The 27,975-nt window shown below is 45.9% G+C and overlaps 1 protein-coding gene across 1 annotated transcript in view; it reads left to right on the top strand.

Moving 5' to 3' along the window:
• The window catches only part of LOC120031673 (protein spire homolog 1-like), a 63,357-nt gene extending 43,364 nt beyond the window's left edge, over positions 1–19,993 (top strand). The window contains exons 8-16 of the mRNA XM_038977467.1: positions 341–382; positions 3,427–3,590; positions 5,564–5,663; positions 6,360–6,502; positions 15,786–15,923; positions 16,138–16,236; positions 16,361–16,439; positions 16,764–16,839; positions 17,036–19,993. Coding sequence (XP_038833395.1) covers positions 341–382; positions 3,427–3,590; positions 5,564–5,663; positions 6,360–6,502; positions 15,786–15,923; positions 16,138–16,236; positions 16,361–16,439; positions 16,764–16,839; positions 17,036–17,297 — 1,103 coding nt within the window. The 3' untranslated portion in view covers positions 17,298–19,993. The remainder of the gene's footprint in view (positions 1–340; positions 383–3,426; positions 3,591–5,563; positions 5,664–6,359; positions 6,503–15,785; positions 15,924–16,137; positions 16,237–16,360; positions 16,440–16,763; positions 16,840–17,035) is intronic.
• Positions 19,994–27,975: the final 7,982 nt, after the last annotated feature.

Below are 27,975 nucleotides of genomic sequence, written 5' to 3'. Positions count from 1 at the left end.
CATTACAGCTCTGCTTGTAATACAGCTTAAACATACATCTTGTCTGGTGTTATGCTAAGTGCCTGTATTGACTATAACCAAACCAAACCTTAGAATCTGAAGAGAGAATGTATTTTATTTAGTTATTATGTTAATGATTTCTCACCGTTGGCTATGCACTTTCTACTGACTAAGTTCATCATTGTACATTTCTTAACATACTGTACTGCACTATGGACAGCTGCCAGACATGTCGGCAGATGATGTCTTTCTTCTTGCTTACTTAATATATATCTTCTGCTCGTATTCCTCCTATGGATAGCTTAATAACTCTGTAACGCCATCACTGTTTCTCTTGCAGTAATTCGGCCTCTTAGCATGTCTCAAAGTTTTGACTTGTCAGGTAAAGATCTGTCCGGTTACCTGGCTGTTTCTTTACGTCTCTATCTATCGTGGTTGTTGTCCATCTGCCCAAGCTACAGCACGCATATTAATGCTCTCATCTCATGCTTCTTCATGCTTCCGTGGTGGTGTTGATGGTTGGCTTGGTTGGCTCTGCACCGCAGCAGTGTGCTCTCTGGTTGTGACGTCAGGATGTCAGACACTGGTCAGGATAAGAACTGTCAAGCGCAGAAGGGAGGTTGATGGCTACCTTCACATCAGCAACTCCCTCATAGACAAGCTCAGCGTATCTTTCAATCATTCTGAACCTTAGTTCAATTCTTATGACACTTGTTTTTGAATCTCCACATGGAATGTGAAAGGGCTTAATGATCTACTCAGACTAAGCCCAGGGATAATGTTAAGTTAGATGTAGCCTTACATACCATAGACAGTTATGAAAAAGACTAAGGTAGATGTGACTCAAACAGGCCAACGTGGTTATTCGCTGCCTGTCACTACAGTACATCTCTGATAATGAACTATTTCTCGAAGACTTGCTGACGTCAAAAGCAACTGTTTTTCTGCATCTCCACACAGCTGGTGCTCATTGTTCTCAGTCCCTCAGGAGGAATTGTAAAACAGTATTTTCCTTGTCTAAATGCTTGAGTAATGCTCACTTCAAAAAAAAATTAATTCTGGGATTAGTCAAAACTTGTTAGATCTTCCTAAATTTTTCTCTAATCTATTGTTGCGCTTGGGATGGAACCTACAGTATGTTAAAAACATATTTGATATTGATAAAAGTCAGTAGCCTATAGCCAGTAGAGACAACAGAGCTCCTGCCTTTCAAACTCCCACTGAATAATCTTCTTTTCCATCTTTCTTTTCCACACTAAAATAAATCAGGGAAAGAGTTGCCTTAGCTAAAGAACTCCATTACTCAGAAATTCACATTACAAACAACCAAGACGTGCATAAGCATAACTACCTTCCTCGGTTTTCTAGAAAATGACGGTCCTCCTCACACAAAGCAGTTGTTAATCTTGGAAAGTGAGTCTGCAGAATTTAATCAGAGGTGGGATCAGAGAGCAGGGTAGACAGGAGCTGTCGTCACACACACACACACACACACACACACACACACACACACACACACACACACACACACACACACACACACACACACACACACACACACACACACACACACACACACACACACACACACACACACGCAGAACACACACACACACCTGTCGGCTCCCAGCTCTATTCAACACAAAAAAGCACATTCTCACAAAGACATCAGTGTATCTCCAACATCGCCTGCATTGGTCATTTAGCACTTCTGAATAACTTACAGTATTTGGCTGTTTTTAAAACAGATAAGAAGAGGATACCTTCTGTTTTATAAGGTTGTACTGCAGTGGTTACCCAAAAATGTCATCACCAATACATCCTTTAGTAAGATAGATAGCTAATGAATTTACATTGGTGACACTGAAAATAATTTATAATAATCTACACTCTTACTCTTTTATGTGTCAACACTTCCTGTTGTGGGCAGGGTATCTGAATTGGCTGTGCTTGACAGTCTGATTGGCTGTGCTTGACATTTCTCCCACTGATCCCAGCGTCTTTCATCACATTGGAGGCAATTTTACCCTTTGCTCAACTAGTTGGTTCAATTTATTGTTGTGAAGCTTTAATGTGTGTGTGTGTTATGTGTATGTGTTTGTGCGTGCGTGCGTACGTACGTGAGTGTGTATGTGATGGTTGGCTATCTGAACTTCATTGCAGCTGGGTACTTATCCCCTTACTTTGTGGCCAGATTCTCCAATACCAATACTCACCGAGAGAGATAGAGTTCTGTAGTCAAATGACAGGCTATGTTTGGGGATAGGGATAAACCATTAGTACAGTCTGGCCTATCATATTTAAGGAAGTGTTCCCTTTTAGGTGGAGGCATATACTACAGCACTCCACAGTTGATCCTTACACGTCAAGGTAAAGTATGTGGAGTGGTTTGGCTCTGTTTATGTGACAAGCAACTTGTGTGCTGCAACACATAATGTTAGCCCTGTTTCGTTTGTCTGCCTATTTGGCTGTATCCTAACACTACTGCTTATGCCTCGACTAAAATAAGCTGAATTATACTATATCGACAAATATAGTTTACAGAAACCAGTCCTTTACAATGTTTTTACTTTTGACTGACACTGAGCATAGTGCCAGAAATGGTGGATGTTTAATCTGCTCTAGTTTAAACCTGGATCTTAGGACCAGTCAGTCTTGTCCCAGCAAGGCAGGTTTAGAAGCTCCAGGACAGCAGTACAGGAGGGCCTTGGCCTCCCACTGAGGTAATGAGGTCGTATTTTAGACTTTTTCCAGAAGAGGTATTCACATTCTCACTGCGTGGTCCTTTTCACAGAGAGGGAGAGAAAGTGAGAGAGCGAGAGAAAGAGAGAGAAAGAAAGAGAGAGAGAGGGAGAGCGAGCGAGAGAGAGAGAGAGCCTGGCATCCACAGATCAGATCTGCCTCTGCTACTGATTATCTGCTGTTTCCAGCACTCTCTTCTCCATCCCTTCCTCCGTCACCCCCTCCACTCCCTCCCCCCTAATTTATTTATATTTTTCTTGGGGGGAGAAGTTGTCAATGAGGCTAGGAGGGAGGGAGTCAGCTAGGGTTAGGGTCTCATTAGAATCCTGCTCAGTCCAGGTCTTAAAGGGTAATGAAAGTAGAATCCATGTTGTGTGTGTAACACCAGGCTGCTTCTCCGTCTCTCCTCAACTCACACGCCCTCCTCCCTACCGCTGGTGTGTTCCCCGCGGGTCTGTTCAGGACTGTGCAACGTTACCGAACACTAAAATAGAAATGTATCACATAGAACAGATATGTTTGTCTGTCATGTGGAGCTGGGAATTCTGTTCCCAGCTCTATTCATGACATTTCTATCTGCAGGGTTCAGTATAGTTAGCTACGTTGCATCCTGCTGAAATCACCCCTGGGTATTTGAGCTGTCCTCTGTCTGATCAGTCTTCTTGTGACAACCTCTCTGTCCAGATGTGTCCAGCCCTGATGGCCGCAGGAAGACTTCCAGCACCATGACCCTCAGCAGTCTGTCCAATGGGGGGCCAGGGACACCAGGGGGTGGAGCCCAGGCCCTATGTCAGAGGAAGAGGCTGAAAGCGCCTACCCTGTCAGAACTGGACAGCTCCGACTCTGACGTAAGTGTGTTTGTGTAAGTGTGTGTATGTGTGTGTGTGTGTGTGTGTGTGTGTGCTCGTATGTGCATTTGTCTGTCTGTCTGTCTGTCTGTCTGTCTGTCTGTCTGTCTGTCTGTCTGTCTGTCTGTCTGTCTGTCTGTCTGTCTGTCTGTCTGTCTGTCTGTCTGTCTGTCTGTCTGTCTGTCTGTCTGTCTGTCTGTCTGTCTGTCTGTCTGTCTGTCTGTCTGTCTGTCTGTCTGTCTGTCTGTCTGTCTGTCTGTCTGTCTGTGTGTGTGTGTGTGTGTGTGTGTGTGTGTGTGTGTGTGTGTGTGTGTGTGTGTGTGTGTGTCTGTCTTTTGGTAGTTGACATCAGTATACAGTTGAAGTCGGAAGTTTACATACACTTAGGTTGGAGTCATTAAAACTTGTTTTTCAACCATTCCACAAATTTCTTGTTGACAAACTATAGTTTTGGCAAGTTGGTTACACAAGTAATTTTTCCAAAAACTGTTTACAGACAAATTATTTCACTTATAGTTCACTGTATCACAATTCCAGTGGGTCAGAAGTTTAAGTTAACTGTGCCTTTAAACAGCTTGGAAAATTCCAGAAAATGATGTCATGGCTTTATAAGCTTCTGTTAGGCTAATTGACATAATTTGAGTCAATTGGAGGTGTACCTGTGAATGTATTTCAAGGCCTGCCTTCAAACTCAGTGCCTCTTTGCTTGACATCATGGAAAAATCAAAAGAAATCAGCCAAGACCTCAGAAAAATATTGTAGACCCCCACAAGTCTGGTTCATCCTTGGGAGCAATTTCCAAACGCCTGAATGTACCACGTTCATCTGTACAAACAATAGTAGGCAAGTATAAACACCATGGGACCACGCAGTCGTCATACCGCTCAGGAAGGAGATGCGTTCTGTCTCCAAGAGATGAACGTACTTTGGTGCGAAAGGTGCAAATCAATCCCAGAACAACAGCAAAGGACCTTGTGAAGATGCTGGAGGAAACAGGTACAAAAGTATCTATATCCACAGTAAAACGAGTCTTATATCGACCTAACCTGAAAGGCCGCTCAGCAATAAAAAAGCCAGACTACGGTTTGTAACTGCACATGGGGACAAAGATCGTACTTTTTGGAGAAATGTCCTCTGGTCTGATGAAACCAACATAGAACTGTTTGGCCATAATGACCATCGTTATGTTTGGAGGAAAAAGTGGGAGGCTTGCAAGCCGAAGAACACCATCCCAACCGTGAAGCATGGGGGAGGCAGCATCATGTTGTGGGGGTGCTTTGCTGCAGGAGGGACTGGTGCACTTCACAAAATAGATGGCATCATGAGGTAGGAAAATTATGTGGATATATTGAAGCAAAATCTCAAGACATCAGTCAGGAAGTTAAAGCTTGGTCACAAATGGGTCTTCCAGATGGACAATGACCCCAAGCATACTTCCAAAGTTGTGGCAAAATGGCTTAAGGACAACAAAGTCAAAGTATTGGAGTGGCCTCACAAAGCCCTGATCTCAATCCCATATAAAATTTGTGGGCAGAACTGACAAAGCGTGTGTAAGCAAGGAGGCCCACAAACCTGACCCAGTTACACCAGCTCTGTCAGGAGGAATTGGCCAAAATTCACCCAACTTATTGTGGAAAGCTTGTGGAAGGCTACCCGAAACGTTTGACCCAATTTAACAATTTAAAGGCAATGCTACCAAATACTAATTGAGTGTATGCAAACTTCTGACCCACTGGGAATGTGATGAAAGAAATAAAAGCTGAAATAAATCATTCTCTCTACTATTATTCTGACATTTCACATTCTTCAAATAAAGTGGTGATCCTAACTGACCTAAGACAGGGAATTTTTACTTGGATTAAATGTCAGGATTTGTGAAAAACTGAGTTTGAATGTATTTGGCTAACGTGTATGTAAACCTCCGACTTCAACTGTACATCCTACAGCACTGCTCTCTGTTGTTCCCCCTACAGGATGACATCACCATTGGGGGTCGAAGGTCAGCCAGTAGCTCCAGTGTCTCTACATCGGTGGTAGATGACACATCTCCAGAGTCTGTACTGGGCAGGAAGAGTGAGTTGACCAGAAGGCCAGAGTTAGGGTTGGGGTTAGGGTTCAGCCAGGGTGTGGACATGAAGCTAGGGTTGATTTATTTTGTGGTATCCAATTGGTAGTGACAGTCTTGTCTCATCTCTGCAACTCTTGTACGGACTCGGGAGAGGCGAAAGTCGAGAGCCGTGCGTCCTCCGAAACACAACCCAGCCAAGCCTCACTGCTTCTTGACACAATGCCCGCTTAACCTGGAAGCCAGCCGCACCAATGTGTTGGAGGATCACCGTACACCTGGCGACCGTGACAGCGTGCATTGCGCCCGGCCCGCCACAGGAGTCGCTAGTGCACGATGGGTCAAGAACATCCCTGCCGGCCAAACCCGGTTGACGATGGGCCAATTGTGTGCCGCCCCATGGGTCTCCTCATCGCGGCCGGCTGCGACAGAGCCTGGACTCAAACCAGGATCTCTAGTGGCACAGCTAACACCACTGCACCACTCGGGAGGCGATGAAGCTATGGTTAAGGTTATCATGGAGATCCTAGAATTTTATATGTAATTCTATGCTTTCACAGCTCTCAGCTGTTCACCTGACAGCTCTTCTATGCTGAGACTAATGCTGTCAAAGAGAGTGTTCTCAGTCAACTTAACTGGTAATATAAGGGTTACAGTACTACATAAAAGTATATCACACATATCCTCTCTCCCCCCACCCCCAGCTCCACCCATGTTCCTGCCTATCTCCTCCACCCCCCAGCCTGAGAGACGGCATGCCCCCCAGAGGAGACACTCCATTGAGAAGGAAACGCCCACCAATGTACGGCAGTTCATACCCCCATCCAGACAGAGCTCCAAGTCTCTGGTGAGTAACAGAAGAGAACAAGGAAAAGAGAAGAGTTTATCAATCTGGAGAAAATGAGCACATTGGAGATTTTGGTTCCCGAATAGTGTGTCAGTTTGTCTTGTGTTCATCAGCCTTCATCTTCTTTCTGTTAGGTGATGTAAGATCCTCCTAACACCCCACCTCCAATCCCCCCACCTCTTCTCCCCCACACACCCCTGACCTCCCACTCTTCCATCCACCTCTATAACCCCTGTCCTCCCCCTCTTCAATACACCTCTATAACCCCTGTCCTCCCCCTCTTCCATCCACCTCTATAACCCCTGTCCTCCCCCTCCTCCATACACCTCTATAACCCTTGTCCTTCTCAGGTCGGGAGGATAGCCCACCATCTGTTCCCCTGGACCCCCCTCCTCCTCCACTCCCCTCCTTCCACCCTCCACCCCTTACGGAGCTCCTACCCTGTCGAGGTGTTTGTCTTGAACATGGTGTGGTCTGCCCTGTCTGCTCTGTACAGGGGAAGAAAGCCTGTCAAGGTTTGCCAGTCGCCCCTTATGTCCCTGCTGGCGCATCGTAGTTCATCATCATCTCTTCTAATGCTTCCTGCTTTCCTAGAGACCCATCCCTCAGCCCAGGACTGTTGCTGTTTTCATAGAAAGCCCTTCAGTTTAGGTGTGATTGTCATTATGCATTTTGACAGTCAACAGCAGATGCATCCCTCGCTGGAGCACCAATCATTTCATCATACTCAGCTTTCCTCTATTTAACCGTAGTTATAGTTGTTGTGCTTGCAAGCATCATGTAGCCTAGCGAGCCACTGCCAATTAAAACAATGCTCTAGATAAATTAACTCCTTCATGTTGTGTATACTGTATATAACGTACTGTTGTTCAGTAGCAAGTATAAACTCCCTGTTTTTTGTTATTGTTGATACTCCCTAGGCTCTCCCCCTCCCTACCTGCCTCTGGGCCAGAGACAATGCAGCCCACTGTATCTCTGTGAGTCATAAGATCAGCAGCAGGAGCCGCAGCAGCATTAGAATCACAGTATATTAATGGTTCTTCTGGGAGTGAGAAACATTAGATGGGTACATTTTTTTTACTTTGAATAGAGACACATTATTGAGAAACATTATTGGAACAACACCAGGATGACCAGTAATTGCAGCAGCAGCAATAGACCTGGTGTACTGTTAAATATACAGTTGAAGTCGGAAGTTTACATACACCTTAGCCAAATACATTTAAACTCAGTTTTTCACAATTCCTGACATTTAATCCTAGTAAAAATTCCCTGTCTTAGGTCAGTTAGGATCACCACTTTATTCTAAGAATGGGAAATGTCAGAATAATAGTAGAGAGAATGATTTATTTCAGCTTTTATTTCTTTCATCACATTCCCAGTGGGTCAGAAGTTTGCATACACTCAATTAGTATTTGGTAGCATTGCCTTTAAATTGTTAAATTGGGTCAAACATTTAGGGTAGCCTTCCGCAAACTTCCCACAATAAGTTGGGTGAATTTTGACCCATTCCTCCTGACAGAGCTGGTGTAACTGAGTCAGGTTTGTAGGCCTCCTTGCTCGCACACGCTTTTTCAGTTCTGCCCACACATTTTCTATGGGATTGAGGTCAGGGCTTTGTGATGGCCACTCCAATACCTTGAATTTGTTGTCCTTTAGCCATTTTCCACAACTTTGGAAGTATGCTTGGGGTCATTGTCCATTTGGAAGACCCATTTGCGACCAAGCTTTAACTTCCTGACTGATGTCTTGAGATGTTGCTTCAATATATCCACATAATTTTCCTACCTCATGATGCCATCTATTTTGTGAAGTACACCAGTCCCTCCTGCAGCAAAGCACCCCCGCAACATGATGCTGCCTCCCCCGTGCTTCCCGGTTGGGATGATGTTCTTCGGCTTGCAAGCCTCCCCCTTTTTCCTCCAAACATAACGATGGTCATTATGGCCAAACAGTTCTATTTTTGTTTCATCATACCAGAGGACATTTCTCCAAAAAGTACGATCTTTGTCCCCATGTGCAGTTGCAAACCGTAGTCTGGCTTTTTTATTGAGGTTTTTGAGCAGTGGCTTCTTCCTTGCTGAGTGGCCTTTCAGGTCATGTCGATATAGGATTCGTTTTACTGGGGATATAGATACTTTTGTACCTGTTTCCTCCAGCATCTTCACAAGGTCCTTTGCTGTTGTTCCCAAGGATGAACCAGACTTGTGGAAGTCTACAATTTTTTTTCTGAGGTCTTGGCTGATTTCTTTTGATTTTCCCATGATGTCAAGCAAAGAGGTACTGTTTGAAGTTAGGCCTTGAAATACATCTACAGGTACACCTCCAATTGACTCAAATGATGTCAATTAGCCTATCAGAAGCTTCTAAAGCCATGACATCATTTTCTGGGATTTTCCAAGCTGTTTAAAGGCACAGTCAACTTAGTGTATGTAAACTTCTGACCCACTGGAATTGTGATACAGTGAATTTCAGTGAAATAATCTGTCTGTAAACAATTGTTGGAAAAATTACTTGTGTCATGCAAAGTAGATGTCCTAACCGACTTGCCAAAACTATAGTTTGTTAACAAGAAATTTGTGGAGTGGTTGAAAAATGAGTTTTAATGACTCCAACCTAAGTGTATGTAAACTTCCGACTTCAACTGTAGCATCTCCGTAGTCTCACCGCAGGCTTATTTATTGAAGTCAGAAACAGGCAGAAAGAAGCAGAAAACCAACCGCAACTCCAGCTACAGAGCAAAGGGGCCTTGTCTATTTTTAGGTTGTCTAGACCTTTAAGTGAAGCAGATCTAAGTAGAGGATTTAAGATGGCGCCGGAGCAGAAGGCAGACGTTTTACGTGCCCCCAACCGATTGTTTTTTTGTTTGTTTATCTGCGTTGTTTGTAACTTATTTTTTACTCTTTTGTACATAATGTTGCCGATACCATCTCTTATGACCGAAAATAACTTTTAGACATCAGGACTGTGATTACTCACCACGGACTAGCAGAATTATTTTTCTTCTTTCACAACTCTGACGAGCCCGAGGCGGAGGATATACGGCTCCCTCGGATACCTTCCCCAACCCCAGTGATCTACGTGAAGAGGAAGCGGAGAAAGAGAGACCGGAGGGCGGGCTGCCTTCTGAAAAGTCGGAGACAATCGAATTAACCCCCACTCCCCTCAATTCTGCAAGCAAACATGCAATCTCTGGACAATAAAATGGACGAGTTATTGGGAAGATTAAACTACCAACGGGACATTAAAAACTGTAACATCTTATGCTTCACGGAGTCGTGGCTGAACAACAACAATATCAACATACAGCTGGCTGGTTATACTATGTACCGGCAGGATAGAACAGCAGCATCTGGTAAGACAAGGGGCGGCGGTCTATGTATTTTTGTAAACAACAGCTGGTGCACGATATCTAAGGAAGTCTCAAGCTATTGCACGCCTGAGGTAGAGTTTCTCATAATTATTCAAGCGAATTCTTGAATACTTACGTAAAAAATTCTAACTTATTTGATATATGGAGGATCTCTAACCCTACGGGTAGGGAATACTCCTTTTACTCTTATGTTCACAATGTTTATACTCGAATTGACTACTTTTTGGTTGATGCGAAATTACTCCCCTATACCTGTAATGTGAGGTATCATGATATTATCATCTCTGACCACAGTCCACTCACCTTCTCCCTGAGATTGGGTGACATTGTACCAAACGAGAGGGTCTGGAGGTTGAATCCTCAGCTCCTCACAGAACCAGGCTGCCAGGAGTAGGCAAAACAGAGGAAAATTGGTAGAACTGGAGGGACAAATTCACCTACTGGATAGGGAGAATGCTAGCCATCCATCTATGGGGAAACATAAAAAAATTACCTCTTTAAAATTTGAATATAATCAGATTCTCTCAGCTAAAATTGCTAAATCTTTTCTCTATGCCAAGCAAAAATATTTTGAGTTTGGTGACAAACCACATAAATTACTCGCCAGACAACTCCGAAAGAATGTGAGTGACCGAATGATTCACAAAGTTAAATTTGCATCTGGGGAATTACTTTCTTCCCCCAAAGACATCAATGACAGATTCTGTCAGTTTTATGAGACTCTATACACATCTAAAGTGGATCCTAACCTCTTAATTATGCAAAACTTTTTGGAGGACTGTAATCTTCCTGCCCTGACCCAGGAAGATTCTAACTTCCTGAATAAGGAAATATCTCTTGAAGAAATGTGAGAAGCAATTATATCTCTAAAGAGTGGCAAGACCCCGGGCCCAGATGGATACCCTGGTGAATTCTATAAAACATTCAGCAACATGCTCTCTACCTACCTGCACAAAATGTTGGTTCAGGCCAATGAGGATGGAGCTCTCCCATCTACTTTGGATGAGGTGTTCATTACAGTTATACATAAGAAGGGTAAAGGTCCGGAAGAGGTAGGGTCATACAGACCAATATCCCTCCTTAATACAGACCAAAAGATGTTAGCAAAAACACTGGCTAACAGGCTTAGCACTTTAATTGGCAAATTGGTCCATTCGGACCAGACCGGCTTTATCCCTAACAGAAACTCATTCTTCAATCTCAGGTGCCTCTTCAACATTATGTGTTCTCAGAGGTTACCTAACGTGGACCTTGCCGTTATATCTCTTGACGCCGAAAAGGTCTTTGACCAAGTTGAGTGGTCCTATCTATTCAAGGTCCTACAGAAATGTAATATTGGAGATGGGTTCATAAATTGGATCCAGCTTTAATATAGGAACCCCTGTGCGAGAATACTCACTAACCAATCATTGTCGCCCCGATTTAACCTTTACAGAGGGACAAGGCAGGGTATTGCGCTGTCGCCTATGCTCTTCGTCCTAATTATTGAACCTCTCGCTCAGGCGATCAGATCTCATGCAGCAATACACGGCTATAATACTAAAGATACTCTAAATAAGATTTCCCTATATGCAGATGACATTCTCCTCTATGTAACAGAACCCCAAGCTAGTATTCCAGCTATTCTTGATGTGATTAATTTGTTTGGTACTTTCTCGGGATACAGAATAAATTGGAACAAGAGCGAATTAATGCCCATACGGTTGCGAAACACCTCTTGGCTAGAACATCTTCCAGTTATCTTCAGAAAAATGTACCTACCTAGGAATTGTAGTTACCAAACAATACTCCTCACTATTTAAAGAGAATTTCCCCTCTCTGATGCAAAAACTCAAGGCAAACATACAATTTTGGAGAACTCTCCCAATTTCTCTGCTCAAAATAATTAATGCCATTAAAATGGTCTTCCTCCCACAACTGCTCTACCTATACCAGAACATCCCAGTATTCATACCTAAATCCTTTCATAAACAACTGGACTCAATTATCAATCCATTCATCTGGGATTATAAAACACACAGGATAGGTCAAAAACACCTCTGCAAATCCAAGATGGAAGGAGGATTGTCTCTCCCAAATTCTATATTTTACTATTGGGCCGCTAACCTCCGCGCTGTTACGTTTTAGCTGGATGACGCACTTCCGTCATCCAGCTGGCTTAGTATGGAGCGTGAGGATTGTCACCCCTTGTCTATTGGCGCTGTGATTTTGTCGCCTGTCAATCTGGAGATGTCACTTTATCGTAACAATCCTATTATACATAGCACAGTCCGAATCTGGAAGCAAACTAAAGTCCACTTTGAGCTTCGACCAATATCACTCATGCTCGCTGTTGCCAGGTATCCCTCCTTTGCCCTCTCTAACCTTGATAACACATTTGAGTGATGGGGAGAGTTAGGGATAAGTACCATAGGGGATTTATATATAGAAGGGACCTTTGCTTCCTTTGAGCTGCTGAGGGAAACTTATAATCTTCCCAGAAGTAACTTTTTCAGATACCTACAAATCAGAGACTGTTAGAAAACACCTCCCGACATTTGGGAACGCTAAGCCTTCCATGTTTGACGGATGCATAAAAACATCCCCCACCTCAGACAAACTGATATCTCGTCTATATGACGCTTTTCAATCTGTTAGCATACCTTCTACAGATGCCATTAAGGCAAAATGGGAGGAAGAACTAGGGACTGACATTTCTGTGGCAGACTGGGAAGATAGCTTGGAGTATATCCACACCTGCTCCATTAACTCCAGACATCGTCTCATACAATTCAAGGTATTACACAGATTACACTATTCCAAAACTAAACTGCATAGGATATTTCCTGATACATCCCCTATGTGTGATACATGTCAGGCTGCGCAGGGTACACTACTCCACTGCTTTGCCCTATGCTCTAGCTTGTATGGTTATTGGTGTGGAATTTTTAGGATCCTCTCTGAAGTTCTGGAGACTTCAATAGACCCAGACCCGCTTCTGATAATCCTGGGAGTGTCTGATTCCGTAAACCGATTAACCAACCCCCCAAAACAACTCATCTCTTACAGTCTCATTTCGGCAAAAAAAAATATTTTGTTGTTTTGGAAAAGGAGGGAAGCGCCCACTACCAAATTATGGCTCAGCGAATTGGCAAACACTGTACACTTAGAGAGAATTAGATATATTCTGAACAATAAATGATCAACATTTGATCAAATCTGGCAGCCTTTCCTCTCTTACTTGGACCATTCGGTGCTGTGAATTTGTACTTTTTAACGCACTCTCAATTGTAATATTTTAATCCACCTTTGGGCAGCATGTGCTGGCACCGCCACCCGAGCAGTCGGGAGGGGAATAAGGGGAAGGGATAAAGGGGGGGAAGAAGGGGGGGAGGGATAAAGGGGGGGAATAAGTGGGGGGTGACACCTACCCTCTTTCTTTCTACCTGTCCTTGTTCTGTAATATTTGTTTTGTACCCAGAACTCTGGGTCTTGTTGTTTCTGTCTGCTCTTTTATGTTTAGATAAGAATTATATACTTGTCTTTTATACCTATACACCATTCTTGTGTGTGTTCAATAAAAAATATTTGAACGGAGTTTCTCATAATAAGCTGCAGACCACATTACCTACAGAGAGCGTTTTCATCTATATTCTTTGTAGCTGTTTACATACCACCACAGTCAGAGGCTGGAACTATGATAGCATTGAATGAGCTGTATTCCGCCTTAAGCAAACAAATAAACACTCACCCAGAGGCGGCGCTCCTAGTAGCCGGGGACTTTAATGCAGGGAGACTTAAATCAGTTTTACCAAATTTCTTTCAGCATGTTAAATGTGCAACCAGAGGGAAAAGAACTCTGGACCACCTATACTCCACACATAGAGACACATACAAAGCTCTCCCTCGCCCTCCATTTGGCAATCTGACCATAATTCCATCCTCCTGATTCCTGCTTACAAGCAAAAATTAAAGCAGGAAGCACCAGTGACTAGATCAATAAAAAAGTGGTCAGATGAAGCAGATGCTAAGCTACAGGACTGTTTTGCTAGCACAGACTGGAATAGGTTCCCAGGATTCCTCCAATGGCATTGAGGAGTACACCACATCTGTCAAGTGCATCGATGAGGTCGTCCCCACAGTGACCGTACGTACATACCCCAACCAGAATCCCTGGATTATAGGCAGCATCCGCACTGAGCTAAAGGCTAGAGCTGCCGCTTTCATGGAGCGGGACTTTAACCCGGAAGCGTATAAGAAATCCCGCTATGCCCTCTGACGAACCATCAAACAGGCAACGCGTCAATACAGGACTAAGATCAAGTTGTACTACACCGGCTTTGATGCTCATCGGATGTGGCAGGGCCTGCAAACCATTACAGACTACAAAGGGAAGCACAGCCGAGAGCTGCCCGGTGACACGAGCCTACCGGACGAGCTAAACTTCTTCTATGCTCGCTTTGAGGCAAATAATACTGAAACATGCATGAGAGCACCAGCTGTACCGGAAGACTGTGTGATCACGCTCTCTGCAGCCAATGTGAGTAAGACCTTTAGACGGTTCAACATTCACAAGTCCAGACGGATTACCAGGACGTGTGCAGTGAGCATGCACTGACCAACTAGCAAGTGTCTTCACTGACATTTTCAACCTCTCCCTGTCCGAGTCTGTAATACCAACATGTTTTAAGCAGACCACCATAGTGCTTGTGCCCAAAAACACTAAGGTAACCTGCCTAAATGTGAAGTGGGCACAACAAAACCTTTTCCACCTCAGGAGACTGAAAAGACTTGGCATGGGTCCTCAGATCCTCAAAAGGTTCTACAGGTGCACCATCGAGAGCATCCTGACTGGTTGCATCACTGCCTGGTATGGCAACTGCTCAGCCATATCAGGCAGTGATGCAACCAGTCAGGATGCTCTCGATGGTGCAGCTGTAGAACCATTTGAGGATCTGAGGACCCATGCCAGAGGGTAGTGCGAACGGCCCAGTACATCACTGGGGCCAAGCTTCCTGCCATCCAGGACCTCTATACCAGGTGGTGTCAGAGGAAGGCCTTAAGAATTGTCAAAGACTCCAGCCACCCTAGTCATAGACTGTTTTCTCTGCTACCACACGGCAAGCAACACCGGAGCGCCAAGTCTAGGTCCAAGAGGCTTCTAAACAGCTTCTACCACCAAGCCATAAGACTCCTGAATATCTAGTCAAATGGCTACCCAGACTATCCGCATTGCCCCCCCCCCCCCCCCCCCCCTCTCCACACCACTGCCACTCTCTGATGTAATCTATTCATAGTCACTTTAATTAACTCTACCTACATGTACATACTACCTTAACTAACCGGTGCCCCCGCACATTGACTCTGTACTGGCACCCCCTGTAAATAATGATATTACATTTTTTACTGCTGCTCTTTAATTACTTGTTACTTTTATCTCTTATTCCTATCCGTATTTTTTTTAAATTGCACTGTTGGTTAGGTGCTCGTAAGTAAGCATTTCACTGTAAGGTGAAACACCTGTTGTATTCAGCGCATGTGATTAATAAAATTTGATTTGATTTCTGGAATTTTCTGGAATATTGACATTATTTGTCATCACTCAAGTTGTTTACTCATTCCTTGCCCTTTGTGCTTTGTTTGTCCCCTCGTCTTGCCAAGTGAACAATGGAGACTTTTTTTTGCCCAAACTAGTCTGAACCCGGACAGAGTGCACCGAGAGGTGCTGGTGTGTGTGGACTGAATGGTAACAAGGGCAGTTAGTGTGGTTGTCATAGTAACCCGGCCGGTACTGTGTGTGTGTGTGTGTGTGTGTGTGTGTGTGTGTGTGTGTGTGTGTGTGTGTGTGTGTGTGTGTGTGTGTGTGTGTGTGTGTGTGTGTGTGTGTGTGTGTGTGTGTGTGTGTGTGTGTGTGTGTGTGTGTGTTTTCAGGAGGAGTTCTGTTTCCCGGTAGAGTGCTTGTCCCTGACGGTGGAAGAGGTAATGCACATCAGACAGGTGCTGGTCAAAGCAGACCTGGAGAAGTTCCAACAATACAAGGATGTGTACAACGCTATGAAGAAGGGAAAGGTCCGTTTACCGCTGTTCATTTTCACCCAGCTGAAGTACAAGTCTCTCGGACTAAACATCACAGTACCTATTGTTGGGAAAAATCATCTTACACGTTCCTTTCAAAATATTTGTAGTCACTGGATTTGATCACACACTGCTTTTTGAATGATTTGATTGCTTTTGTCTTAAACTTTTAAACTTAAACCTGATCTGAATTAATTATTTGTTACAGCTTTGCTTCTGTTGCCGATCCAAAAGGTTTTCCTTGTTCACCTGGTCCTACACCTGCCAGTTCTGCAAAAGGCCTGTGTGTTCACAGTGCTGTCAAAAAGTATGTCATATCTATTCTCTCACACTGATAGAAAGTCAGCCCATAATATTGACAGTCCCATACTGTACCTCCAGTGTCTTTATTAGTGTGTTCATACTCTGCTCTATGTCTGTCTCTCTGTCAGATGAGGCTGCCCTCCAAGCCCTATGCCAACCTGCCCATATATTCCCTGGGATCTACCACCACTCTATCGAGGGACCGGGTAGCAGCCCTGGGGAAAGCTGCCAGTATAGCTGGTCCATCAGCCACCCCAACAGCAGCAGCAATTTCAGCAGGAAAAGGAAAAGCAACAGTTAAAGCAGCAGCCTCAGCAGCAGCAGCAGGACCAAGCAGAGCAGCAGCAGCCTCAGCAGCAGCAGCAGGACCAAGCAGAGCAGCAGCAGCCTCAGCAGCAGCAGCAGGACCAAGCAGAGCAGCAGCAGCCTCAGCAGCAGCAGCAGGACCAAGCAGAGCAGCAGCAGCCTCAGCAGCAGCAGCAGGACCAAGCAGAGCAGCAGCAGCCTCAGCAGCAGCAGCAGGACCAAGCAGAGCAGCAGCAGCCCCCAAGCCTGAGAAACCCTCTACCAGCCACCACCGCCTCAGCCTTCAGAAGACCATGTCCAAGTAGGCATCCCTCTACCTCTTCTCTCAGAACGCTTTTTTAATTGTGCCCCTGTTTTAGATTTACAAGACTTATTCTCAATTGAAGTTATGTTCTATTTTAAGAGCAACTGTAGCCGACTGAGCCCAGTGAGGGACAGGGATGGAACCTCCTCTGTTACACAACTTAGTGTTAACCTCTCCTCCCTCCCTCTCTCAGGTTGTCTAAGCACGGTAGTCTGGAGAAGTCCCAGTCCCGTGACGAGGTGGAGCTCCCAGCGGAGCTGACGGAGGACTGGAGCACCATGGAAGTGTGCGTGGACTGCAAGAAGTTCATCCACGACATCATCTCCTCCAGCAAGCACAGCCTCTCCCTGGCCACCAAGCGGGCGCGCTTAAAACGCAAGACCCAGTCCTTCTACATGTCGTCCCCCAAGGGAGCTGATTACCGACCCTCGGAAAGAACAATCAACGAGATCTAGACTCTCCCCTCGTCCTTGTCTACCTTCTCCACTGTCTTCTAGCTACTTCCAGAACTTATGGCACAATACAGAACTCTGACTGACTGGGTTTTGATCTGGATGACCGTGCTGCGATCCGGCCTATACCAGTAGACGTGTCTAGTTTAGTCTGTCTGTCGATGCTGTCAGAGCAGGCTGTGGACCTTTACTTTTCCTTAGAGGAATGTGGACTGTGTAGTCAGTGCTTGTTGCTATGTTCTCTGATCGTCGCATACAGTACCAGTACTTTCAGACAAAAGGATACTAGTCCATTTTTATACAATATTTTGTTCAGTAATGTAAATGTTCCCATAATGTTCTGCCATAGAGAGGTGGTTAAGGACACTGAATGATCAAATGTAAAGTATGAGGTAGTGTAAAGATTCAAAGTGGTATGGCCTCAGTCACCCCCTATACTGGCACAATTGGTGGAATGTGGTAGGAGCTACTCGCCCACAGAAAAATCAATTAGCACAAGGCAAAATGACGCTCCATATTTGAATTCCTCAGGCTGTAGTATTCTACTATAAGAGAGTAGGTGTGATGCTGACAACACAAGTCCCATACTGAGAGCTGTGAACAACTTGAAGTGGAGACAATATGAGACAAAAGCAACAAACGATTGGATGATGACTTAAAAATATATGGAACTGTAGATGTTTTTTTTTTACAAGTTATAATTTTCTATGGTATGGTATACATGTGTACATATGGTTCAGCTTAGAGTCAGGTGGTTTGTGATGAAAAGTTGCCTCCCCCTTTTTACTCTTCTTGACATGTTCAGGTTATTTTTAGCTGACGGTACAATAATGAGTTATGCTCATTGATGTTCTCTGGGTTCTGAGTGGTCTTGATGAAGCATCATTTTTACCATAAAGAATAACAGGTAAACAAACAGCGTGTCACTTTGCTCAAAGTTGGATCATACCCATGAAGGTAGCCCAAACCTCTCACCTGTCTCTCCGTAGGCGTAGGGTCTACAGGAATGTCAGGTGTCAGCTTTAGTGCCAAAAGGATTCCCTTCTGTCTAAACCATAATATAAAACCCAAATAAGTATTTTTTTCTGATGTAAATATTCATTGACCTTGCTTTAGATAGCCATCGCAGCCCCCGATTAGAGCATGCTTCTCCAAAAGACGTCAGACTACTGAATATACTAACCATAGAAATAGAATGGTTAGTATGTTGCCAACTACCATTGTTGCATATTATTATGGGATATTAGAATCCCATTGTTTTAACCTTTGTCATCTTCAACTTAGACCCATGCCAGGAAGTAAAAGCAGGATGTGTACCCTTCATTCTGTGCTGTGATGTTTTGCTGAGTCAACTCAACTGACATTACAAAAAATATGTCGCATTGCATGAGCCACATCAGTTAACATCATTTGAATGAACAGTCTTCATTACCATGGTAATCCAGCATCAGTTGATAAAACATTCCAAATAACCATGGAAATTATTGCATTGCAATACTATGGAGCCATTGTTAGAGTACATATGAGTTTACCCGTCAAATTTCCAGGGTTAGAGCTTCCAACCCTGTTCTATTCATTCTATTTCTATGATACTAATGCTATGACATGATGAAGGAACAATATTAACACAGTATCTGTCACTGGTAGTTGAACACACGTGATATCATTGAGCAGGTACAGTAATTGTGCTAGATAATCATAACAAAAGCAGACACAAACAGTAGGAATCACTTTTTGTCAATATTTTATATAGCCTGTGCCCCCAACAATCATCTAGTCTGTTACAGTAACAAGCATGCGCCCCCAGAAATATATTCATATTTTGGGAAAGAAATCTATACCTGTTATGTTGATTTTAGTTATTGATGTAAGTTTGACATGGCTTTTTCTTTGGTTTTGAATGGAATATTTCATATTGTGCAGATAAACACCCATATTCAATAACAGTACATGAAATGATCTCAAATTGTCTTTCTTTGCTTTACAATAGTTATGGTATGATTTAACATGCTTAAAACCACCCTCTGTTTTATTGTATAGGCAGCAAAGTATGGTATTACACGCTACTCTCATGTTCAACTCAAAGCCTCAAAATAATGCATTCATGAATTTGTATATCAGTTGTGTGTGACTGTGGTGTGTCTTAACCATACAGTTTGTCTCTAAACCAGAAGCAGAAGCATATTTCGGGAGCCAGGAATCAGGATGTATGTATATTAAAGTGACTATTACAAATCCAGTCTTGTTCCTTATATTTCTGCCTTAAATACACTGCCTTCTTCTCTCATCATTAACATATTATTGTTGTGACATATTGAATCCACAGTGACTCAGCATTCTGTATGTAAATATTATTTATAGTAATGTTCGTCCATAGAGCAGGTCTGTGTTTCCTTGACAACTTACTTCACGACTAAAATCATTTAGACTTGGGGCTATTAACTTAGTCTAGATCCAAACTAAATTGCTCTGTTTGGTAAAGTGAAACAGAACTATTCAGTTAGGATCCAGGCTACTATTAACTAGCTTAGAGATTGTTTCTCACAAAACAAGTCATTGCAGGACAAAAGATGGACTATAATAAGTAGAGGTGTGGTACATAAAAGAAAGCCCAAAATGTGACAGCAACATGCATGTACTGCTGTGTAGCTTGTATCTTTAATCTGTTCAAACCTTCCAGATGTAACTCCCTCCCAGAGTTCAAGAAATGATGACAAAGAATAATAAAAATGTAATGCAATACCTTTATAATGTTGTATGGATATTTCATGAGGTGACATGCCAGCTTTTCAAGCAAAAAATTATATTGAGAAACAAAATTATTGAGAAAAAATATTGTTCATTGACAGATAAAACAATAACAATTTCTGTACCTTATAATAAACTTTTTCTTTCTATAGAAATAACCTATTTCAACAAATGTTGATAACTTAGTAGAACAGTGAATATGTACAGTATAATTTTCAGTAAAGATAAGTCAGTATGCCCTAACTGTCACGATCGTCTTTAGGAGAGAGAGAGGACCAAGGCGCAGCGCGTGAAAAATACATCTTCTCTTTATTTTCAGAAGGAAAACGAAACAACAAACAGACGACCGTGAAGCTATAAATCTAGATAGTGCTGACACAAACACTACACATAGACACAGACAATTACCCACAAAACCCTAGTGCCTATGGCTGCCTTAAATATGGCTCCCAATCAGAGACAATTAATGACATCTGTCTCTGATTGAGAACCCTTCAGGCAACCATAGACACAGCTAGACTTCTATACTAAACATAAACCCAACTACTCTAATAAACCCCCTAACCTTACAACCACCCTAGACACTACAAAAACACATACATTCACCATGTCACACCCTGACCTAACTAAAATAATAATGAAAACAAAGATAACTAAGGCCAGGGTGTGACATAACCCCCCCCTTAAGGTGCGAACTCCGGGCGCACCAGCATAAAGTCTAGGGGAGGGTCTGGGTGGGCGTCTGTCCACGGTGGCGGCTCTGGTACTGGTCGTGGTCCCCACCCCACCATAGTCACTACCTGCTTTCGTAGCCTCCTCCAACTGACCACCCGCCAACTTAACCCCACTGGATTAAGGGGCAGCACCGGACTAAGGGGCAGCACCGGACTAAGGGGCAGCACCGGACTAAGGGGCAGCACCAGGATAAGGGGCAGCACCAGGATAAGGGGCAGCACCAGGATAAGGGGCAGCACCAGGATAAGGGGCAGCACCAGGATGAAGGGCGGATCCTGGCTGGCTGGCTCTGGCGGATCCTGGCTGGCTGGCTCTGGCGGATCCTGGCTGGCTGGCGGATCCTGGCTGGCTGGCGGATCCTGGCTGGCTGGCGGATCCTGGCTGGCTGGCGGATCCTGGCTGGCTGGCTCTGGCGGATCCTGGCTAGACGGCTCATGGCTGGCTGACGGATCTGGCTGCTCATGGCTGGCTGACGGATCTGGCTGCTCATGGCTGGCTGACGGATCTGGCTGCTCATGGCTGGCTGACGGATCTGGCTGCTCATGGCTGGCTGACGGATCTGGCTGCTCATGGCTGGCTGACGGATCTGGCTGCTCATGGCTGGCTGACGGATCTGGCGGATCCTGTCTGGTTGGCGGCTCTGGCAGATCCTGTCTGGTTGGCGGCTCTGGCAGATCCTGTCTGGTTGGCGGCTCTGGCAGATCCTGTCTGGTTGGCGGCTCTGGCAGATCCTGTCTGGTTGGCGGCTCTGGCAGATCCTGTCTGGTTGGCGGCTCTGGCAGATCCTGACTGACGAATGGCTCTAGTGGCTCCTGACTGACTAACGGCTCTGACGGCTCGGGACAGACGGGCGGCTCTAATGGCTCGGGACAGACGGGCGGCTCTAATGGCTCGGGACAGACGGATGGCTCAGATGGCGCTGGGGAGACGGATGGCTCAGATGGCGCTGGGGAGACGGATGGCTCAGATGGCGCTGGGGAGACGGATGGCTCAGATGGCGCTGGGGAGACGGATGGCTCAGATGGCGCTGGGCAGACGGATGGCTCAGATGGCACTGGGCAGACGGATGGCTCTGGCCGGATGAGGCGCACTGTAGGCCTGGTGCGTGGTGCCGGAACTGGAGTCACCGGGCTAAGGACACGCACCTTCAGGCTAGTGCGGGGAGAAGGAACAGGGCATACTGGACCCTGGGAGCGCACATTAGGCCTAGTGCGTGGTGCCGGAACTGGTGGTACCGGACTGGGGACACGCATCTCAGGGCTAGTGCGGGGAGCAGCAACAGGACGCACAGGACTCTGGGGACACACAGGAGGCTTGGTGCGTGGTTTAGGCACTGGTGGTAAAGGGCTGGAGACACGCACCATAGGGCTAGTGCGTGGAGGAGGCACTGGTGGTACTGGACTGGGGCGGGGAGGTGGCGCCGGAAATACCGGACCGTGCAGGCGTACTGGTTCCCTTGAACACCGAGCCTGCCCAACCTTACCTGGTTGAATGCTCCCCGTCGCCCGACCAGTGCGGGGAGGTGGAATAACCCGCACCGGGCTATGTAGGCGAACCGGGGACACCATGCGTAAGGCTGGTGCCATGTATGCCGGCCCGAGGAGACGCACTGGAGACCAGACGCGTTGAGCCGGCATCATGGCACCTGGCTCAATGCCCAATCTAGCCCTACCAGTGCGGGGAGGTGGAATAACCCGCACCGGGCTATGAACACGTACAGGAGACACCGTGCGCTCTATTGCGTAACACGGTGTCCGCCCGTACTCCCGCTCTCCACGGTTAGCCTGGGAAGTGGGCGCAGGTCTCCTACCTGCCCTCGGCCCACTACCTCTTAGCCCCCCCCCAAGAAATGTTTGGGTAGTACTCACGGGCTTCCAGCCTTGCCTCCGTGCTGCCTCCTCATATCGCCTCCTCTCGGCTTTCGCTGCCTCCAGCTCTTCACGAGGGAGGCGATATTCTCCCGGTTGTGCCCAAGGTCCCTTTCCATCTAATATCTCCTCCCATGTCCATGAATCCTTGATGCCTTGATCCTGTTGCCGCTTGTCACGCTGCTTGATCCGGGTTTGGTGGGTAATTCTGTCACGATCGTCTTTAGGAGAGAGAGAGGACCAAGGCGCAGCGCGTGAAAAATACATCTTCTCTTTATTTTCAGAAGGAAAACGAAACAAAACAACAAACAGACGACCGTGAAGCTATAAATCTAGATAGTGCTGACACAAACACTACACATAGACACAGACAATTACCCACAAAACCCTAGTGCCTATGGCTGCCTTAAATATGGCTCCCAATCAGAGACAATTAATGACATCTGTCTCTGATTGAGAACCCTTCAGGCAACCATAGACACAGCTAGACTTCTATACTAAACATAAACCCAACTACTCTAATAAACCCCCTAACCTTACAACCACCCTAGACACTACAAAAACACATACATTCACCATGTCACACCCTGACCTAACTAAAATAATAATGAAAACAAAGATAACTAAGGCCAGGGTGTGACATAACCCCCCCCTTAAGGTGCGAACTCCGGGCGCACCAGCATAAAGTCTAGGGGAGGGTCTGGGTGGGCGTCTGTCCACGGTGGCGGCTCTGGTACTGGTCGTGGTCCCCACCCCACCATAGTCACTACCTGCTTTCGTAGCCTCCTCCAACTGACCACCCGCCAACTTAACCCCACTGGATTAAGGGGCAGCACCGGACTAAGGGGCAGCACCGGACTAAGGGGCAGCACCGGACTAAGGGGCAGCACCAGGATAAGGGGCAGCACCAGGATAAGGGGCAGCACCAGGATAAGGGGCAGCACCAGGATAAGGGGCAGCACCAGGATGAAGGGCGGATCCTGGCTGGCTGGCTCTGGCGGATCCTGGCTGGCTGGCTCTGGCGGATCCTGGCTGGCTGGCGGATCCTGGCTGGCTGGCGGATCCTGGCTGGCTGGCGGATCCTGGCTGGCTGGCGGATCCTGGCTGGCTGGCTCTGGCGGATCCTGGCTAGACGGCTCATGGCTGGCTGACGGATCTGGCTGCTCATGGCTGGCTGACGGATCTGGCTGCTCATGGCTGGCTGACGGATCTGGCTGCTCATGGCTGGCTGACGGATCTGGCTGCTCATGGCTGGCTGACGGATCTGGCTGCTCATGGCTGGCTGACGGATCTGGCTGCTCATGGCTGGCTGACGGATCTGGCGGATCCTGTCTGGTTGGCGGCTCTGGCAGATCCTGTCTGGTTGGCGGCTCTGGCAGATCCTGTCTGGTTGGCGGCTCTGGCAGATCCTGTCTGGTTGGCGGCTCTGGCAGATCCTGTCTGGTTGGCGGCTCTGGCAGATCCTGTCTGGTTGGCGGCTCTGGCAGATCCTGACTGACGAATGGCTCTAGTGGCTCCTGACTGACTAACGGCTCTGACGGCTCGGGACAGACGGGCGGCTCTAATGGCTCGGGACAGACGGGCGGCTCTAATGGCTCGGGACAGACGGATGGCTCAGATGGCGCTGGGGAGACGGATGGCTCAGATGGCGCTGGGGAGACGGATGGCTCAGATGGCGCTGGGGAGACGGATGGCTCAGATGGCGCTGGGGAGACGGATGGCTCAGATGGCGCTGGGCAGACGGATGGCTCAGATGGCACTGGGCAGACGGATGGCTCTGGCCGGATGAGGCGCACTGTAGGCCTGGTGCGTGGTGCCGGAACTGGAGTCACCGGGCTAAGGACACGCACCTTCAGGCTAGTGCGGGGAGAAGGAACAGGGCATACTGGACCCTGGGAGCGCACATTAGGCCTAGTGCGTGGTGCCGGAACTGGTGGTACCGGACTGGGGACACGCATCTCAGGGCTAGTGCGGGGAGCAGCAACAGGACGCACAGGACTCTGGGGACACACAGGAGGCTTGGTGCGTGGTTTAGGCACTGGTGGTAAAGGGCTGGAGACACGCACCATAGGGCTAGTGCGTGGAGGAGGCACTGGTGGTACTGGACTGGGGCGGGGAGGTGGCGCCGGAAATACCGGACCGTGCAGGCGTACTGGTTCCCTTGAACACCGAGCCTGCCCAACCTTACCTGGTTGAATGCTCCCCGTCGCCCGACCAGTGCGGGGAGGTGGAATAACCCGCACCGGGCTATGTAGGCGAACCGGGGACACCATGCGTAAGGCTGGTGCCATGTATGCCGGCCCGAGGAGACGCACTGGAGACCAGACGCGTTGAGCCGGCATCATGGCACCTGGCTCAATGCCCAATCTAGCCCTACCAGTGCGGGGAGGTGGAATAACCCGCACCGGGCTATGAACACGTACAGGAGACACCGTGCGCTCTATTGCGTAACACGGTGTCCGCCCGTACTCCCGCTCTCCACGGTTAGCCTGGGAAGTGGGCGCAGGTCTCCTACCTGCCCTCGGCCCACTACCTCTTAGCCCCCCCCCAAGAAATGTTTGGGTAGTACTCACGGGCTTCCAGCCTTGCCTCCGTGCTGCCTCCTCATATCGCCTCCTCTCGGCTTTCGCTGCCTCCAGCTCTTCACGAGGGAGGCGATATTCTCCCGGTTGTGCCCAAGGTCCCTTTCCATCTAATATCTCCTCCCATGTCCATGAATCCTTGATGCCTTGATCCTGTTGCCGCTTGTCACGCTGCTTGATCCGGGTTTGGTGGGTAATTCTGTCACGATCGTCTTTAGGAGAGAGAGAGGACCAAGGCGCAGCGCGTGAAAAATACATCTTCTCTTTATTTTCAGAAGGAAAACGAAACAAAACAACAAACAGACGACCGTGAAGCTATAAATCTAGATAGTGCTGACACAAACACTACACATAGACACAGACAATTACCCACAAAACCCTAGTGCCTATGGCTGCCTTAAATATGGCTCCCAATCAGAGACAATTAATGACATCTGTCTCTGATTGAGAACCCTTCAGGCAACCATAGACACAGCTAGACTTCTATACTAAACATAAACCCAACTACTCTAATAAACCCCCTAACATTACAACCACCCTAGACACTACAAAAACACATACATTCACCATGTCACACCCTGACCTAACTAAAATAATAATGAAAACAAAGATAACTAAGGCCAGGGTGTGACACTAACACATTCATTCAAATGAATACATTAAGAATACATTCAAAGTAAAACAGCACCTTTTCATTTGTTACAGCAGTAAATACTTAAAATAAATAAAATGCACTTTATCAGTAGCAGTGGTCAGTGCGGTCATTATACATTGGGTTCACAGAACGTAATGTAGGTACCGTATGATTCAATACTTATTCCATAAGTCTACAGACCAAAAATATGGTTCATTCTTTGATTATGTAGGGTTAAGTTATAATATCCAAACAATACACTGCAATTTACAATACATATACATTCCCCAGAAATCAAGTTCATCGACACAGCAAGGAACACAATGTAGCCAATGGCCATACATTTTGTCCCCATATCACTTATGGGGATTGAGAGCCACGGTCGACCGTGGTGCAGTAGCTTGCTCAAGGGCACAACAGCAGGAGATGGCATCTAGGATAGAAGAGCCATATATGTATGGCTCTGTAGGATACTGATGCAGTGCCACACAACTAGTTTAGGCATTAAAGTTTAGGCATTAACTCCACATTTTTAAGGTTAGGGTTAAGTTTAGGCATTACCTCCAAACTTTTAAGGTTAGAGTTAAGTGTAGGCTTTAACTCTGAAATCTTAAGGTTAGGCATTAACTCTGAATGGTTAAGGTAAGTGTTAAGGTTTGGCATAGGCTTAAAACAAAAAACAACTTTCTATCACCTGATTCGAACATGTAACGTTTGGCTCCAGAGGCAGGTAGCCTAGCAGTTAAGAACATTGGGCCAGTAACTGAAAGGTCACTGGTTTGAATCTCTGAGACGACTAGGTGAAAAATCTGCCGATGTGCCCTTCATCAAGGCACTTAACACTAATTGCTCCTGTAAGTCATTCTGGATAAAAGAGTCTGCTAAATGACTTAAATGGAAACTAGTTGGTGGTGTATGAGGGGAGTTTCCCCAATACAATGTAAACCACTTTGAGCATCTGGAAAAGCACTACACAAATTCAATCAGTTACTTTTATTAATGAGTTATTCTTCTTCCCCTTCTTCCTCTTCCGGTGTGTCTTCAGCCTGCAGGTTGTTGTTGTCCCCGATGATGACATATTGCAGTTGGGACCCATAGACCTGGACACTCCTCTGGAGCTCTGGATCTGGACAGGCCTGTACTGCTCTCTGGTGGTCACTGGTGGTGTTGCTTCCCATTGTCTCTGTAATAGGGACATGAATGGAATGCAGTATAGTACATGAAAGTTATGAATCTAATGGCTTCTTTGAACTCAGTAAAGAAAGGTAAAGGGAAGGGAAAATGTAAATTCTTAAGGTCCGAGCGCCAATGGTGCAGGTCAAAAAGAGAAGTGAATAATTATAATAAAAATATATACATATGCGCTTGCTTGTATCTGTGAATGTGCTTGAATCTTGTAACACACAATTTTAAATATATGAAATGATGAGAATTTGACTGTAACTTACCATGCCTAGCATCCTCTGAACCCATGCTCTGAGGTTGTTGTATACACGTTGTCACACCTTGAAAGTTACCATCTCCAATGATGCAGTTACTCAAATTGGAATGGCTGATGTTGATGACGTAAGTTGGGGCAGTGTTGGTCCTCCTCCTCTCTGTTGTTTGGGGTGTGAGAAAAAAGGGAAGAGGTTGAAAAATGGGAAATAGTCTGTTGTTGACAACAGTATCGGTGATTCCCGTTGCGTCATGATGATGACATACTGTAAAAACCTCTATGAGCTTTAGTTTTGAACACGTGGAGAAACCATTTAGATTTGAGCCCACACTTTATCTTAAAAAAAAAAGATTTTACATGAGGAATGGAACATTCTTGGGCCTCACCTGCATCGGACACCAAATGGTGCTAGGTTTCCAGTGCTTTCAAAAGTTAAAGTGGGGTAGAATTTGGCTTACCATATAACATACTACAAAGAAAACGTGCTGCAATATAGGTCAAGTTAGCCTACCTCTCTAAATGTCACATAACATTATCTTTTTAAAAAAAAATTATTTAACCTTTATTTAATTTAGAATCACAAAATCACCGTAATGCCTAGACTATGCATAACCATATTTAAATGTTGATGAGAACTACACGAAAACTATAGACATGTAGGACAAAGTAATTTACT

The sequence above is a fragment of the Salvelinus namaycush genome, chromosome 37 (genome assembly GCF_016432855.1).
Source record: "Salvelinus namaycush isolate Seneca chromosome 37, SaNama_1.0, whole genome shotgun sequence".
NCBI lineage: Eukaryota > Metazoa > Chordata > Actinopteri > Salmoniformes > Salmonidae > Salvelinus > Salvelinus namaycush.
Note: the sequence above shows the minus strand (reverse complement) of the source record. Positions and strands in the feature narration are given on the sequence as shown.